Source organism: Labrus bergylta, chromosome 8 (assembly GCF_963930695.1).
Source record: "Labrus bergylta chromosome 8, fLabBer1.1, whole genome shotgun sequence".
NCBI classification, from domain to species: Eukaryota; Metazoa; Chordata; class Actinopteri; order Labriformes; family Labridae; genus Labrus; species Labrus bergylta.
Window position 1 is genome coordinate 15473779 of NC_089202.1, and position 18396 is coordinate 15492174.

At 43.0% G+C, this 18396-nt stretch overlaps 1 protein-coding gene across 1 annotated transcript; it reads left to right on the forward strand.

Moving 5' to 3' along the window:
* Positions 1-1433: 1433 nt before the first annotated feature.
* Positions 1434-17828, forward strand: LOC110004321 (multiple epidermal growth factor-like domains protein 8). Its single transcript, XM_065957493.1, has 39 exons — positions 1434-1547; positions 2773-2962; positions 3075-3238; positions 3336-3545; positions 3709-3889; positions 4188-4276; positions 5112-5325; positions 5421-5604; positions 6468-6613; positions 6708-6818; positions 6942-7093; positions 7236-7337; positions 7450-7597; positions 7966-8129; positions 8487-8690; positions 8889-9086; positions 9249-9509; positions 9634-9752; positions 9866-9997; positions 10272-10385; positions 10563-10646; positions 11136-11375; positions 12008-12192; positions 12329-12542; positions 12645-12885; positions 13011-13143; positions 13624-13874; positions 14224-14334; positions 14431-14549; positions 14633-14870; positions 14989-15160; positions 15297-15460; positions 15588-15723; positions 15816-16047; positions 16140-16266; positions 16366-16576; positions 17148-17362; positions 17456-17651; positions 17764-17828. Exons 2-37 carry the CDS (start codon positions 2785-2787, stop codon positions 17309-17311), a joined length of 6093 nt encoding a protein of 2030 aa, XP_065813565.1. The 5' UTR covers positions 1434-1547; positions 2773-2784; the 3' UTR covers positions 17312-17362; positions 17456-17651; positions 17764-17828.
* The last annotated feature ends 568 nt before the right edge of the window (positions 17829-18396 follow it).

Genomic DNA, 18396 nt, shown 5'->3' on the forward strand with positions numbered 1-18396 from the left:
GTAGTCTGCCTCTTCACTAGTGGCTTAAGCTCAGATTTGTTTGTTTTTTCTGCACTAGTATTTTTATCGAATTTGTATTTTAACTTGCCTTTTAGGCCATTTTAGATTCTGTTACAAAATTTTAAAAAATCTATTTTAATTCCCCTTATTAATTTTTGTGTTATTATTATATTGTTTAACCATTCTTCCTTCCCCACAGTTTCAGTTCACCTTATTTTGCATTTCTTCCTGTGATTAATTCAAATACATTCCTTAAATTCTTACAAAAACACAGTTTTCCCAATCTGTGTCTTACTTATTTACAAGAGTAATAAATAGTGTATTTGGGGTGTAAGCCCCCAGGTGGCGTTGTCGGTTCTTATTTTACATAATTAGTTACTACCACCCCCAACTCCTGCCAAACATGCATAAAACAGTCTCACGTTAGATGAGCTCTATACCGGCATCTTCTGGCGAAACACGATAAAGGGTGCACGAAAAAACATTGTCATGTCATTTGGCACGGACCCGTGGACTTGTGCTTCCCTTGTGGGTGGACCTGTGCCGGCCCGTGGCATAGGCAGTATGGGCAACTGTGACACTGTGTTGGCTTGTAAAGTTGGACAGAGAGAGAAGCAAAAAAAAAAGAAAAAGAGGGTGGAGACAAACAGAGCAAAAACAAGAACAATGAATAACATAGATGTATAGCTACAATGTCAGTTATAATGATAAAAGTATGTGTTGCCTTTGGCCACAACAACAAAGTATGAAGTGATAAATTAAATTTCGAATAATCAGCACATATTTTAAGGATTGGGGTTTATCAGAAACTGAGTTCAGTAAAACATCTCTGTATCTTTGTAATGCACAGTAATATCAGTGCAAAGTAAATAAAACACATCTAAAGAAATGTCCAGTAGGCTATTTATAAATTACATGCAAGTGCCATACAAGTGGAGACCTCAGACACACACATCCACATGAGACTTGTATCAGCTTCTCATAACCCATCACTTCTTTGAGCTATTATTGCAATTACATAACTCGTGTTAATTTTGATTGTATTTTTTTCCAGTATGAGCCTTTTCAGGAGTTATGGTTTGTGTTTCAGAGTTGGCTTGAATCAAAAGACATGTTGTTACACCCTCAAACTGTTGAACGTCCTTTAGAAAGTTATTTGGTTAAACAATTTATTTACAGATCGTTTTTTTTGTTTTTTACCGTCAAACCCCTTATTGGCTAAATGGAAAAAGGAACTCAAAGTTCAAGTTTTTTTTTTAAAGTAATTATGGCTAAAAAGAAACTGTTTTGGCTGCTTCACGATATGACCCTCACGCTTTTCTTCTTCTGAGTTTTTTATTCTCCTTTCATTTTAAATAATGAAAGGAACCCCCCCCCCCCGTGTGCTGAGGTAAGCGTGACACTTCTCTAAGTACAGCCCACCAGAGAGCCTTCGGAGAAGAGGACAAGGGGGGGATTGGTTTCGTAAAATATTTACAGTCTATGGTTTCGTGCTGTCATCCATTTCTACTTTTAAAGCTGTCCGTGATACTACGTTTTCTCTTTAAGTAAGTTCGGCTAATTGGTAGAAAGGATCACGTCTCACACTGAGCCCAGTACATGTACATTTGTCTTTGTTTATCCATTAGTTCAGCGTTTTGTCAATAACGAAAGTAAACTGAACAGGGCCCGGGGAAGCCATGGCTGACAGTATGGATGAAGAAATGTCGGAGGAGCCCGTACCTCTCCAGAAGGACCTGACTTGCCCCGTGTGTCTGTGCATCTTCCGGGACCCCGTGCTGCTCCCATGTAGCCACAGTTTCTGTCGGGAGTGTCTTTAGGGTGTTCAAGTGTTTTCACCTGGGGGGGGGGGGGAATGTATTCCTTTCAGAATAAATGCTAACGCTGGAAATAAAAGAAAAACTTGATTTGATCTATGAACCAAAACAAAAGACTCGGACTACACAGTGAGGCTACAAATTCCTGTAGTTACACAATTTTCCTCCACAGTTATACTATAACTGACTTATTCATTACACTCTATATTTTTAAGACATGCATTGCTTAGTTGTTGATGTTGATGTCTAAATCCAATGCTGTGGTCTGTCAGTTTTTATTTGGCCCGTCTTGTGTGATTGGTGCAGTGGTTTACTGTAGGGCTAAGAGGTAGCTTCATCAGAGCAGTGTATTCTCCACACATCTCGAAATGCACAATATCAAACAAATCACCCTTAAAATAGTCACTTTAGATTTGTTTAATTCAACAGAACAGAGAGCAGAGGAGATAACTTAAGGGTCATGCATATTTCAGCTCGATTCCTGAGGGAAATCAGTCAGTAAAGAGATAATAATAATAATAATAATAATAATAACTTTATATATATATATAGCACCTTTAAAAAAAAAAAAAAGACAGGTTTCCAAAGTGCTTTGACAAACAAGAACAAACTAAACCAAACACAGAAGAACATTAACAACATTATTTTTCAACAAATGCAAAATACTAAAAATAATTAAATACAATTCATCAGAAAATAACCCAAAGTGCACGATACCCAACAGACAGAGATAACTTGGTCATGGTTAGGGAATGCAAGAACCACAAGAATTTGTTTTCCTTATAAATAATCCACTTAACCTGTTTGTAACTTCCCTTTTTTTTTCAGATGCTTGCCTTTTCTGAATTGTTTGGCTCTGTCTACATTTGCGTTACAACTACGCTGCACGTTTTTGTTGGTGATACGTTTATTAAGACCTGAACTAAATGATTGGCTTTATCTTCCAAACAAACAGGCTGTGCCAGTAATGGCCTTCCCCCTCCCTGTGTGCTTCATCCTGGTGGTTCTGCTGTTGGCTGAGTCACCAGTGTGTCAGGCAGGGGACTGCAAGGGCCACAGACAGGTGTTGAGGGGACCACCAGGCTATGTCACAGATGGGCCAGGAAACTACTCTGTCAATGGGAACTGCGAGTGGCTTATCAAAGGTATAATAAACTATGAATCTAGCATGTCAACAGGAACATGTATGTAAAAAAAGAAAAAATCAAACTTGCAGGCTGTTACACTTTTCTTTTTCCACTTGTTTTTATCTTTTAGCTCCCAGCAACAGTCACCGCATTGTCCTAAATTTCACCTTCATGGACACAGAGTGTACCTATGACTACCTTTTTGTGTATGATGGAGACTCCTACCAGAGCCCTCTCCAAGCTAGTCTGAGCGGAAACACTCTGCCTCAACCTATCGAGGCCAAGTCTGGAAAGGTAACGTAATCAGGAATAAATGTCATGACATCTTTGTATTGCATTTAAACGATAGAAAATGCTCATTTTGTGTCTGTCTGTGCATTTTCTTCTTCAGATGCTGCTTCACCTCTTCAGTGATGCTAATTACAACCTGCTGGGCTTTAATGCAACCTACACCTTTTCTCTGTGCCCTGGTGCATGTGGCGGTCATGGCCGCTGTGATCCCTCTACATTAAAGTGCCACTGTCATCAGGGTTGGGGGGGAACTGCTTGTACAACCCCTCTGTGCTCCCAGGCCTGTTCTGTGAATGGCCAGTGTGACAAGGTAAGACTGGGGGAAGGCAAAGGTCAAATAAGCCTTGAAAAACAGACAGTCAATATGTCACTCGTCCTTCCCTGAATAACCCTTTATTATGTCCATCAATTGTGCAGCATTTGTAACATTCATTGGTATTTAACTGTATCTTATTCTCTGTGTTTTGCAACAGAAAGGAGAGCGTTGTCAGTGTAACCCAGGCTTCTTGGGTCAAAGCTGCCAACTTGGTTTCCATGACGATAGTGGGGCTGGGCAGTGGTGGCGTGTGAGCGAGGGCAACCCCTACACACCTCCCAGGACAGGTTCTGCTGGTGTGTACCTGTCATCCACTGGAGCCATGTACTTGTTTGGAGGTAAGAGCTTCTCACTATTAACACGGATCTCGTTTTTATTATTAAATCTACCAATCCACATTTCGCCTCAATATATAACATATGGTAATTATTGTAAGCAAGTAATACCTCAATGGTGTGATCATTAGATTCAAACTTCGAACATGCTTTATTAAGTAGATTAGATTAGTGTTACATTTTATCTTTAATCTTTTTAGCTGTGGTCTCCCAGTTCACTGTAGTGTTACCTACTGTCTAATAGTGTTATAATGATTAATAATATCAGCGTATGTTAATGAATGAACTTCTTTTCTCCCAGGGTTTGACCTGAACAGAGCTCTAGGTGACCTGATAAAATATAACTTCACATCCAACCAGTGGGACAGCCGGTCTTATGGTCATTCTCCTGTAAGTGACACACACACATACACTCCTTTTTTTCCCCTCAATGTAAACAGGTAACCTTTTTTTTTTTAAGTGTTGTGACAAGGTATAAAGAAACCTCATTTATTGTGTAAAAACTTACATTTAGTTTTTGCAAGTAAACACAAGTGGGAGTGGGTTGAAAAAATGGGCTTGATTTGTTTATCACTTGAGTGGAAAAGATCTTGAGTCTGAAGAATAAAATAGGCAAACACAAAAAGATATCCAAGGCACTCTGTTCCGTTGTTGCAGACCAGGTCTGACACATTTTTAACTTCACCTGTAGCCATGAATCAATAAAGGCTTTTTAACTTTTGTAACAGAACTGAGTGCCTTGAATTTCTTTGTGTTTTTGCTTACTTTTCTCTTCAGACTCAGATGATTTTTTTTTCACTCAAGTGATAAACACATCTAGCCAATTTTTTCATCGTGTCATTCCACCCTCCCCAAAGAGCAGCTGTTTGCTGTTCAGCTTGATTGAGTACCCATGCAGCGCTCCTTTCCTTTGATGTCCTGTACAAGCGGAAGTGGGTTTCCGAGGCTTACCAGCAACTCATTTGTATAAAACAGATATGAATGTATATCATGTGTTTAAGTTTTTTGAGTGTGTGTATACCCAAAATATGTCGGATATGTCGGATGTGAAGATAATTTGGCATGAAATAATTGGATTTCTAACTTAGTGTGTAAATGTTATTTCAATATTGAACAGGTTATCGCATTGCGGGCTTCAGCCTATCTTTTGTGCATGTGTTAACACAATCAATGAAAGATAAAAGTGCTCATGTTTAATCACTGTTGCCCTCTCCTTTTTTCTCAGGTGGCTCGCCACTCTCACTCTGCTGTAGAGTGGACGGGCAACATGGTGATCTTTGGAGGAGAGCTGGCAAATGGTTCTTTGGCTAGTGATGTGTGGATGTACCGTCCACTCCATGACGACTGGCAACAACTTGGCTTTTCAAATTCACTTGGTGCTCCCAAATTGGCCAATCACGCTGCAGCTGTAGTGGACAGTTATCTCTACGTATTTGGAGGTGGGGGTTTAAGTTTTGTTTTTTGTACGTTTATCAATTGAGAAATAAATCAACATGAAATGGAATGTTTTTTTTTCTCTCTTTTTATTTCCCAGGTCGCACTGAGGAGGATATGTTTTCCTCCTCTCTGTATCGGTTCGGCCTGCACGGCTCTGGACGTTGGGAGCCCGTTCAGCCCACTGGTGGGAAGCCCCCGGCCACTGCAGGACACTCCATGGTTTTCCACAGCCCATCCAGGACTCTGCTGGTGTATGGAGGCCATCGACCGACTACTGCCAGGTACACACCCTCTGTTGGATGGGTCTACTCTACGACGAGGGAGGAGAAGGCGGAAGCAAGTGGAGATTTTGAGGTTTAGAATCGATTTGTTACAAAGAGGGATTGTAGAATTTTTGGTCAGTTGCTAATGCAAGACAAGAAAACAGTTTGTAAATATGGCAAGAGACTGATATAGATGGCACAACCAACACGACTCAGCACATGAAATGATAACAAGCTGCAAAGCTTGAGGACACCAAACATTAAAACATACGCTGGGAAGCGGATTTGAAACCCACTAAACAAGTGCAAGAGACACCGAGATTATTATGTGCAGCGGTGCTTTAAGGATTGAGGCTGGTGAAGCCAGTTTTTAGGACTGAACTTTTCAAAGACATGATTGAAATCAAATCTTTCTGTGCTTCAATGCCAGAAATACCGACTGCACCTTTGTTTCATTTAAAACGATTTTCCCGTCTGTGCACATGTAATTTACCTGACTTAAGATTTGTTTCAAAAGTTTTGAATGAAAGGAAAAAAGGAAAAGGGATATTTTGCATTTAAATTGTCATATTAATTTATATTATTATTTATCTTCTTGTGAGTTGATTTTTGTTGGGTCTGCAGATCAAACACTTTTGTCCATTGGCTGCACACGTAGAGTTGAGTTGTATCCCTTTTGTTCGACTAGAAAAGAAAACAAACAATTGCCTCGTCAGAATATTTGCTTATTTTAAGAACTGTATTTAAAGATACAGATATGAATAGCAAAGGTAGAAATTGTTTGAAAGTAAATACATACTGAGAATAATCTGACGAATACTTTAAAGTAATGGACATCCATATAGATACTAAAATACACTGGCTTTTTTCCTTCTTCTTAGATTCAGTGTGAGGGTGAACAACACTGATGTGTTCCATGTGGACAGACGCTTTTGGACCTCCTTCCGTTCCCGTTTCCCGGCAACAGGCCCCAGAGAGAGAGCTTTTCACTCAGCCACCGTCATTGGCAACTACATGGTGGTCTATGGTGAGCACCGAGAAATGTAGAAAATACATCATCCGCTTTCATCAGTCCTTTTCTGTGCATACTGATCTTTTGTTTTCATGCATGTCTCTCAAAGGAGGTAATGTCCATATTCACTACCAAGAGGAGAAGTGCTATGATGAGGAGATCTTCTTTTACCACCTGGGCTGTCACCAGTGGGTGTCTGCTGGGGAGAGATGGTCACTCAGTGAGTTTAAATTCACACACACACACACACACTCTAGTTTTCATCCACAGATCATTTTCTATGTGGTTGTATCTGAACATCTGCAATTACGAGGATTAAAAAAAAAGTTTCCTTTTGTATTAGGAGGCGATGCTGTGAGAGGGCGTTACTCGCATGTTGCTGCTGTGATGGAGGGACAAGTGCTGCTGGTTGCCGGGGGTTACAGTGGTGTTGCCCGTGGAGACCTGGTGGCTTACAAAGTACCACAGTTTGTCAGTAGTGATCAAGGGGACAGGGTGAGTGAAAATACAAGACAACAAAAAGTCATATTGGAAAGATGGGCAAATGTACATATGCTCTGCAGGCGAAAGAGAATAGAAGATGAGAGAGGGAATAATGCATTGTAATACAGTACCTATATGTGTGTTTTTTTACCAGGATGCTGTTTGTGCTGAGGCGCTTGATGAAAGTATGTGCCTAAAAAATCCTGAGTGCAGCTGGTGTGAAGGCCGCTGTCGAGAGTCCCAGCCCACTAATCCGGTAACACTTCACTTTGCACCATTTGGTCATTCACTTGTTATGCATTCCTACTTTATGACACATCTGGGATTTTCTTTTGGAATTTATACGCCCTTGTTTTGTTTTTTCGAAGTGTGGCAGCACTGGTTGCCTGGGCCTGGCGCGTTTCCTGTCTGATTGCCAGTCCTGTCTGGTGTTCAGTGGCACTCCAGCCTCACTTGCCCGTGCCCCTGGGGAGTTCGGTTGGTGTGTTCAGAATGAGTCCTGCCTGCCAGTGTCAGGTGAGACCCAGGGAGGGAGGAAGGAGGGCGCAAGAGAAGGGTTTAAAAAATATATGTTTGGTGCTGACATGGGAGGGACTAGACTGTTGTTTGGCGTCTCTCAAAAACAGAACAACATTGACTTCACTTCACCCTGCTGAGACTGGGAAAGCTACTCAGACCGTGGTTTGACTTGCTTGTCCAATCCCATCTTTCCTTTGGTGCAGTTAGGTCATGGGGTTTTACTCTTTTTGAGAAAACGTCACACAAAAGTCAAAGATCAGGCCCCTTTCAGTACAGTAGTAAACGTCAGGATACTGCTGTATGATGAGATTTAAAGAGGTCAGATGTGTTCTTTGTTTGCTGACCTCTCCCTCTCGCTCTCACAGAGCGAAGTGCGTGCCGTGTGGACCAGATCTCAGGCGCGTACGGCTGGTGGGGGGAGCGTACCCTTTTCCTAACCTCCCTCCACTCCTGTCGCACCGAGAACTATGTCCCGGGACTGCACCTGCTCACCTTCCAGCACCCGCGCAACGACTCCCAGCCTGACAAGGTACGGAGTCCAAATCTCAAGTGCTAACTGTGCTAGCTGTGGTTGTACCTGATCCCCTCTCTGCTAATACTTATCCCTCCTTCCTCCCTCCAACATGCTGTAACAATCTACTGTAGTTATCCCTTTTGAATATTATTGTTTTTCCTGTTTTGTTGTTATTTTCTACCTTGTGCTTCTGGCTATCTAACACCTTGACTCCAGTGCTCACTGTTGTTTTTCGCTTTCTGCTTTACAATTCGCTCGTTGTGTAGTCTGTCAAACTTGTGCAGCAGTTTGAAGAGAATAGAGCTTCTGTTGATGTGTCTCCACTTCTGTCCATTCTCCATTATCCTCCATCCTCCTCACCCCTCTCGCCAGGTGTCCATCCTCCGCAGCACCACCATCATCCTCAGTCCCACCACAGAAATGGACGTAGCCTTACAGTTCAGGGGCTTCATCCACCCGCTGTGGGGCGCCCCTCCGCCTGCACCTCCTCCCATAGACACTGTCTCCATGTGGGCTCGCATTCAGAGGCTCCACTTTGAGGCCCGAATGGCGACAGGGCCTAACTCGAGTCAACTGGTAAGGGAAAGTGCACATCAATTAAAATGTGCAATGCAATGTAGAAATACATTGCAATAGCTTTTTTATCATTTCAAATCACTAATTTTTAAGATAAGAAGTACTTATTTGACGCCACTTTGACCTTACTTTTTTTTATTTATTTTTTTTACTTTGTCTTTGTCAAACTCTCTTTGCACCTCTATACAAACTGAGCAGGAGGTGGTGGGACGTTGGGCGGCCCAGCAGGAGAAAGAGTTGAAGCTGCTGGCTCGCTCAGATGGGAGTAGATTGTTCTCTAACCTGACAAGAGGAAATCATTACCTCGTTCAGGCTGAGGGCTACCTTAACAACTCAGGCTCTGGACAGACCAGTGAGATGGCCCTCATCTGGAACAGAACTCTTCCTGGAGGGAGTGTGAGTACTAGCACATTTAAGCCCTGTGCTTCTCTACAAAATGAAAGAGCTTTAACTGTTGCATTTCTGTCATTTTTCTACACAATGAGTCTCCTTCAGTAGAACAAATCAGCTGACCTCAAACCTTCTTTTCTTCCCCCATAATTTCCCCCCTCTTTCTAGGAGATCTCCTTCTTGTTTTTGGAGCCGTACCGCTCAGGTTCCTGCTCGGGGTACATGTCATGTCTGGCCTGTCTGTCCGATCAGTCCTGCGGATGGTGCCCCTCTCTATCACGCTGCCTACTGCGGGACAGCCCAGACCTGGTGCTCTGCCCTGAGGGAGAGAAGGGGGAAGGCAATGGAGAGAGTCAACGCCATCTGCTGTTGGCACCGCAACACTGCACCTTGTGTGAAGAATACAGAGACTGCTCTGCTTGTACCCAGGTACATCTCACAGAACACCTCAAAATGTGTATACAAATATATATGTATCTGTAACATATATTACAGTTCCATTTAGAGTAAGCTGGTATTATGATTAATACAAATCTGTATTTGTCCCTACCAGGACCCTTATTGTGAGTGGCAGATAAACTCCAGCAAGAAAGGAGACTACCAGTGTAGTCGTCGAGGAAGACTAGATGGTTCCATACGTGACCCAGGAGGGTGTCCTAAAGTCTGCAACCAGTGAGCTGAAAAACAATATTTTTCAAACAAAAACTCAGATTTGAAATCATTTCAACAAGAACCTACAGCCGACTCAAGTCTAATGTCTTTTGTCATCTGTTTGTGCTGCATAGGAGAAAGACTTGTGGTGAGTGCCTTTCTAACTCCAGCCAGTGTGCATGGTGTGAGTCTGCCCAGGCCTGCTTCTATTTCGCTGCCTACCTCACAAAATACCCCTACGGAGAGTGCAGGGACTGGTACGACAGGTAAAAAATAAGGAGATTTTTAAGCCTTTTCCTTTTTATATGTATAGGTACTATAATCATTTTGACAGTTGTACATACAGTTACCTTATCCTGATCACAGCTTAAAAACATATATATTATAAGACTCATGTTTCTTAAGCAAATATGAAACAAAGACCTGACTTAATTATAAGTATACGGTTTGTAATTAATTATTATTATTTCTTCTGCCAGTGAATTGAAATGAACTTTTAATCAATCATTTTATATTCTCCTTTATTCTTTTACTCGTCAGTGTTCATTCGGTTCCCCAGTGTAAGCAATGTTCAGCTCTAAGCACGTGCACAGACTGCCTGCGGACGTTCCAGTGTGGCTGGTGCGGTGATTATAACAACCCCACTATTGGAAAGTAAGTACGGCAAATATATTACTTTACAGAGAAACACATACATACAGTACAAACACATCTGATTTGTATAACTTGTAACGTAATCTCTGTTTTATCAAATAAATGATCAAATAACTGTAGTTTTGTATTGTTGTATTCTTTATTGTTTTATTGAACTTTTCCTTCCATCTCTTTCAGATGTTTGAGGGGAGACTGGGCAGGAATGGACGACTCGTTGGTTTATAACTGTAGTGTTGCTGTTGCTGAAGCTCGGGCTGCAAAGTAAGAAATCTCTTCTAACACTTCTGTGACGTGATGCGGTACCCGGTCATCTTAAAACCAAATATATTAAAATATGAACAATCATACACTAAATATTGTGAGTGGGTTGTTTCTGACCGGTAGAATTTCTTTTTGGGGATGTTCCACTTTTAGATATTACAATTAGCTAAAGCAATTACTGCCTCTTTCAAAGATGCCCTCACATGTTTAAGTATTATAATTAACATTTACAGGATTCATAAATAAATAAAATCCACATATTCCAGTCAATGTTTTGTCAGAAAAAAAATAAAATGTTATTGGTAATAGCTTTTAAAATACATGATAATAATAGATGCATTTCTTAATGATAGAGAGTTTCATAACCTGCAGATACAGTAGAATGCCTGCCAGCTTAAACAGATCTTCTACATCTACATACATAGCTTTGACATGATTAATGGCTAGTGCATCCCTATCAGCCTTCTAATCATTGTCCTGCTCGTCCAGCCCTGAGCCCCAGACCTCGGCCCCGCCTCGACCCCTGGACATGGAGATGGAGCTGGAGCACTTGGAAGACGAGGAGCAAGACGCCATCTGGTCCTACCCCACCTGCCCTGATGTAGAGGAATGCAGGCTGGGCCTCCACAACTGTCACCCCTACGCCACCTGTATCAACACTCCCACCTCCTATGAGTGCCACTGCGAGAGAGGATACACGGGGGATGGCACTCTGCACTGTAACCAGACGTAAGGATCTCTGTTGATTCATCCTCAAAGTTGCTCTTTAGCCACCAGGGTTGCTTTTATCTTGATCTTGAAAATTATGATGTTTGTACTCCACCTTCAATCATTCTCCTCCAAACGGCAACCTATGCTGTTGAAAAATGAAGCCATTATGGAAGTGCAAAGTTCTGCATTTCCTTGAGTGTCCACTAGAGGCTGGCAGCAAAAAGCAAGGACTCCCCCTTAGGTCTGATATTAAAATGTCCACTTTTACAGCAAAAATAAACACGACTACAGGCTAGTACATGAGACAGTTTGAGTCTCAGTAGCTCAGTTAGTGAGGGGGTTGAATTTAGCGATACCGCATCTGTTTTGATTATATTAAGACTTAAAGTTATGCATACATTTTCATAATACGGGATGTGGCTTTCATAAAGTTACAGGTGGGGGAGTTGTAGCTGTTTGCGAGGAGACTTAAGGCCCGCCTCAGCTCTACCTTTTTGCCTGTTTCTAGATCAATCTAAAGGTATGGGAAGATAGTATTTCCAATTCCGCAACTGCCATCCTTGCGCTTCATAACGCCACTACATCCATGGGTCACTGAGACTACATTCATGTTTTATACAGTCTTTGTTTTTCCCATGTTTATCCTACAGGTGCTACAATGAGTGTCGTGAGGGCCAGTGCAGTGGTAGCCCACGGTTTGAGTGTGAATGCTCGCTGGGGTGGACATCTGACCCTGCTACTCTGGTTCTCAGTGGTGTTGAGTGTGATGTGGATTGCGGATGCAACTTCCATTCCACCTGCATTACAGCACCAGGGATCTGTGACGAATGCCAGGGTGAGAACTTAATGTGTGGTTCTTTTCAGTATCTTCTCCATGCATCTTAGTTATTTAACTCGTACTGATCCCGACTAAGGTGGTGGAGTCATACACAAGTTTTGGCTCTTGCTGACATCCTTCCTCTGTCTTTCAGATTGGACTACAGGCCCCCACTGTGAGCACTGCAGGCCCGGTAGCTTTGGTTTAGCCCTGTCTGGTGGAGGGGGGTGTGTGCAGTGTGAGTGTAACGGCCACGGCGACCCTCTACGAGGATACTGTCACAACCTTACAGGCCAGTGCTACTGTACCCACAATACTCATGGACCACACTGCGAGTCTTGCCTGCCTGGCTACTATGGAGACCCTAGGTAAGAACAATTAGACATTTTTAAAAAATGATTTGTTTTTAGTTTTTTATCTTTATTTAAATGTTCCTCATCATGACTTGTTTATCTTTGTCTGTCTAAAAGGAACAATGGCACATGTTACCGGCAGTGTCAGGGCCGTTCGGTACTGCTCTCCTCCACCTCTACCAATGCCATTCCTCTGTCCTCTTCTCTGGGATGGCGAAGTGGCACAGAAGGTAAAGGAGGACTTTCTCATTGCCTGTGGGTCCTCTCTGTGACTGAGAACCTGGCACCTTGTCTGCCCAGACAACTGTGTCCCCCGATAGCTCTCACACTACATCCAGACTCCCACACCCGTTGTGAAGTGAGTACAAACTTGACCCTTGTACACACACGCCAACGCCCACACTCAATTGATCATGTTAACTGCTATAGCATCATAAAGGTCAGTTTTGTCTCTGTTTAACTCCCTCTATTGCTGTTTTGTAGAGCTCCTATGTCTATGTGTTTGATGGCCTTCCTCGTTTCCTCAGCAACGGCGTTGTACATTCCGATCACAACCTGATTGGGGCATTTTGTGGCACCACAAGGACTCAGCCTATCACTGTAGAGGCCACCTCAGGTATCCATCGATCATCATTGAGTCATAAACAATTTTAGCTAGAAAGTTCTGCTTTGACATGAGTCCATTCCAGCCAGACTGCAAGAGCTGAGTAATAAAATGTGATTAAATTGGTCTTTTTGGGCTACCGTACATCCTTCACAGCACATAAACAACAAACAATCCAATAGATTATGTTACCTTAGGAAGTCAGTTACAGTCAACCTTCTTAAGATGTTACACAAACTCTTAATTTTCTCTAATGTCATGAGGTAAATGGGTGTGATGTGCATTTTGATTTGATAGTTTAACTCATTTTCCATCTGTTAACATTATGACCTTTACTGCAGCCAGTCAGTAGAGGGAGCTCTAAATCTGTGGGCTTCACTTGAGGCGAGGAATTGTGCTATCCTTTCTTCATACAGACTTAGATAGCAATCCTGAAGTGTTAAAAGACACAATTTAGTTTTTACCATATTGTATTTTCCCTTCCACCACCAGGTGTGATCTCAGTTTACTTTGAGGCCAACGTCACCTCAAACAAACCTCAGGGCTTCAATGCATCTTTCTGGGTGCGGCGTTGTCACCACAGCTCAGATGACGGTGAAGACGGATCACCTGTGTGTCCAGGTGGAGCCCAGTGCCAAGGCGGCCTCTGTCAGTGTCCTCAGGGATATGCTGGACCGCACTGCGACCGGCCCATGTGTCCTCAGGATTGTGGAATAGCAGAAGGGAGAGGGGCATGTAATACAGTAAGATTTGTTTTTATTTCATGTTGACCTTTTGGCACAAGTATCCCTTATATCTTAGGGTAGAACATTTTGGGAATGAATAAAGCAAGTAAATTGTAACACAGCACTATAAATGACAGATTATATATATTATTTTGTAGTTGTTTACGTCAACCATAGATTACGTCAACCATGTTAATATGTTATTCATAAAATGACAGCTTGAAAACATCTTGTCTTACTGACAATAGTCATTTTACCTATTTACTGATATTACATTTCAAAAGACAACAGTTTTGAAATACTCAAAGTGGGGAGAACACATTTTGTTAGTTTTCTAACCACCATGTTTTGTTGTCTTTTTTGCCAGTCTCTGGGAGTGTGTGTGTGCACAGACAGCTGGGCCGGCTCGGACTGCTCTGTTCCTCGGGACTCCAACAGCTTGGTATGGGAAACACTTCTGGACACGCAACTGACCGTGGTAAGGGCAGAACATAACCGAAACAGTAGGAAAACCAGCTTCAGTTTGCACAACTTCTGAATTATACACACATTCATGTGCAACTCTGTTCCACAGAACCAGGCCCACAGGTTCCTCCACAGGATGGGCCACACTCTGGTGTCTGGACCACAGGGCTACCTATGGATGTACGGAGGGCTCTCTCTGGCAGAGGGCATTCTGGGAAATGTCTCCAGGTAGAGGCACATTTTAGGTGATTTTATAATGCATGCACTATCTATATACACAAACTGAAGACTTTTGTCCCTGCTTGGTTTAGATATTCTGTGTCAGAGCACCGATGGACGCAGATGTTGACAAGCTCTGTGGAAGAAGGCTCCACTCCAGGACCTCGCTATCACCATGCCTCTGCAATGCTGACTAGTCATGAATCTGGCTCAGGAAGCATCTTAGCCAGTCACAACTTCATGTTGGTGGTGGGTGGTGTGACTCAAAATGGTGTTGCCATGGATACGTGGAGTCTCAATCTCAGCAGTTTAGTGTGGAGAGAACACAAGGTTTGGACTTGATTTAGTAGAGGACAACCTATCTGAATAAACCTGTTTTCTGTCTTTGTTTCTTTTCTTTTCTTTTTTTTTATCTCTAACAATTTAAAATGTTCTCCATCTTTGGCAGAGCGCACTTCTTCCACCTATGGCTGGCCACACTTTAACTGTACGCAGAGACTCCTCTGTGCTGCTGATTGGAGGTTACTCTCCAGAGAACGGCTTCAACCACCACCTTCTGGAGTTCAGCCCTCATTCTGGAAACTGGACCATAGCCCCCCATACTGGCACACCCCCTACAGGTTCTTTTAATAATCTGCCTCATGCAGAAATGCAGTATTACATATCCAAAATGTTTAACAGACAAAACAAGACAGTTGCAAAGAGCACAATTTTTCCTTTCTTCTTTAACCTTGTTTTACCTTAAATTTCCTTTAGGTTTGTATGGCCACTCAGCAGTGTACCATGAGCAGACTGATGCCATCTATGTCTTTGGAGGCTACCGCTTTCATGTAGAGACTGTGGAGCCCTCAGGAGAGCTGTACAGTCTGTACTACCCCAACCTTACCTGGTCTCTGCTGGTCCCCTCACGGGGAAACAAGGTCAGATATCATTCACATCCAATCTCAACCCTCATTACAGGCCTTTATATACGAAGCCAAGCATGTATCCCCTACTTATACATAAAGTTTAACTTGTGTTTCTATGCTATACCTCTATGCTATGCAGCCCCTGTCCCGTTTCTTCCACGCTGCAGCGCTGATCAAAGACACCATGGTCATTGTTGGGGGAAGGACAGAAGCCGAAGACTACAGTAACTCAGTGTCTCTGTACCAAATCAACTGTAACACCTGGATACAACCAGGTGACTGTCTAAATGTCATTTTGGCATATTTATATGATCACATTAAAGCTTGCCATTTTATAATCAAACCACTTTTCCTCTCTTTCCATCAGCCTCAGCGATAGGAGATCCAGTAAATCGTTCTTTGTCTCTTGCCATGACGAGCTGGGGGGGTCGTCTCTTTCTGTCAGGAGGCTTCAATGGCGTCACGCTGGGCAGACTCCTAACCCTGACTGTTCCCTCTGACCCCTGTGCCCTCATGCAAACACCGGAGGCCTGCAACGCCACTACAGGCAGCTGCCTCTGGTGCAGGGGAACCTGTGCATCTTCTGATACTGCTGAGAGGTAATGTATTTTCTGAAGTAAAGAAAAATAGCACTCTTTTGTCGATGGTTATTGCAGCAATTAAAAAAAAAGCATCTGTTGCTATCTTTTAGAATGGGCTGTTTCACTGGCCAGTTTCCTTGCTCTCCGACCCCTCGTCAGCCAGACCAGTGTCGCAGACTTAAGACCTGCAGTGAATGCCTCGCCAGACACCCTAAAACATTCTCCAATCCAACTCAGGTAACCCACAACACCCCTACTCTAACAAAGCTCAGAAAAAGTCCCAGTAAACCTACTACTGTTTGTCAGCTAAAATCTGTTCTTCACTGAATTTCTCAGCCTGCTCTACAGTGTAAGTGGTGCACAAATTGTCCAGAAGGGGCCTGCATCAGCAGCTCTGTCAGCTGTACGTCTGAACATGACTGCCGGATCAACCAGAGAGAGATCTTCCTGTCCAGCAACTGCACTGAGACCAGCTGCGAGGCTTCTGACTGCCCTAAGTGTACAGCATCTGGAAAATGCATGTGGACTCGCCAATTCAAACGCACAGGTACGGTGGATAGAAAGTAGATAGATCTATTATGCAGTTCTGATGAAATAGCTGGGTTTATGCATCTAGATTCAGAATCTGTGTTGTTCTTGTTAAAGGCTTTATATGCATCCAGCAGATGTCGCCCTTGAGCACCAGCATGAAACCAAAACAATTTGCGCTGCATTGTTGTGTTAGCATGCTAATCCTAGCGATCTTTTTTATGCTTGTATCTTCACACTGCATGTAAATTTACCCGAAATGACCGTGATCTGGAAACGCTTACGTGACATTCAATTAAGCAGTGAGTACAGTATGTTATTCTTCTTTTCTATTATCCCTCAATTAAACAACTTTATACGCGAGGGGATGAGCCGGCCGGCCGTCCCGGCGATGTAAACAAACTGAAGATAGGACTCGGAAAGCATCACAGACAGTGGGACACGAGTGTTACACCCATTGTAGACAGTCATTTCTCACGTAGTTATTTTCAGAGGATATACTTGATTTCTATTACATTTAAGTGTGAAAGATCACATATAAAGCCTTTAAGCGCCCGACTGAAAATGTGGACTTGCTGTCATTTCTGCAGGTGAAACAAGGCGCATACTGAGTGTGAACCCCACCTATGACTGGACATGTTTCAGCTACGCCTTGCTCAACGTCTCCCCCATGCAGGTGGAGTCATCCCCCCCAATGCCATGCCCTCCACCCTGCCACAGTCTCCATAACTGCAGCCTCTGTCTGGGCTCGTGAGGCTCTGATGGGGGCTGGCAGCACTGTGTGTGGAGCATGGCTTTGCAGCAGGTAACACTGCCAGGCTTTAACTTGACAAACTATTTGTGACTTTTAGTACCAAAGCATGTTTCTTCATAACTGATGTCGCTGCGCTTCTTCTAGTGCATGAGCCCCTCTTTCATGCCCCTGCGATGTGAGGCGGGTCAGTGTGGCCGCCTGCTCTCTGGGGGGGACTCCTGCTCCCCCCAGTGCTCTCAGCTCAGCCAGTGCTCCCAGTGCATTGCAAGGCCTCAGTGTGGTTGGTGTGCTTCTCGTGGAGGAAATGGGGCTGGTCGCTGTCTGCAGGGAGGACTTGATGGTGAGATTTATCTTATATTCACTAGATTAGTTTGCCATTTCTTACTAAATGTATCTAATTTGATGCGTTTCTTATTCTGATCCACAATCGTCCTTCCATTCTTTTCTCCCAGGTGTGAGTGAGGGTGTTTGCCCACTGAGAAACAGCAGCTGGTCCTTCCTCCACTGTCCAGAAGGAAACATGCGTTTAACTAACCCCTAAATATTATTTTATCTAATGTAATTCTCATGCTTTTATTCAGTTATATAACAAAAGAAGCCAGGAAAAAATAACTAATTCACCTATTTAAAAAGGCCCTAGTTTCTTGCTCCATTCTCAACCTGATGCATCACAACACTGCTTACCTGCTCATTGTGGCGGAGGAGGGCAGACGAGTTTTCAGAAGGCAGTGAAACTACACTGGGGCACAGAGACTGCACCAAAGTTGTTGAGGATTGCCGTGAGATTTGCTGTGCTGCACCTAGGTGGGTATATGGTTGCACCCCCACCCCTTCCTCAGGGTAGTCTGCCTCTTCACTAGTGGCTTAAGCTCAGATTTGTTTGTTTTTTCTGCACTAGTATTTTTATCGAATTTGTATTTTAACTTGCCTTTTAGGCCATTTTAGATTCTGTTACAAAATTTTAAAAAATCTATTTTAATTCCCCTTCTTAATTTTTGTGTTATTATTATATTGTTTAACCATTCTTCCTTCCCCACAGCTTCAGTTCACCTTATTTTGCATTTCTTCCTGTGATTAATTCAAAT

Bases quoted from the DNA above. Each gene is read 5' to 3' on its own strand.
- LOC110004321 (XM_065957493.1), top strand. From the start codon at position 2,785: ATGGCCTTCCCCCTCCCTGTGTGCTTCATCCTGGTGGTTCTGCTGTTG. The intron at 12,886-13,010 runs GTGAGTACAAAC...GCTGTTTTGTAG, and splicing joins ACTCCCACACCCGTTGTGAA to AGCTCCTATGTCTATGTGTT. The intron at 15,461-15,587 runs GTCAGATATCAT...TATGCTATGCAG, and splicing joins TCCCCTCACGGGGAAACAAG to CCCCTGTCCCGTTTCTTCCA.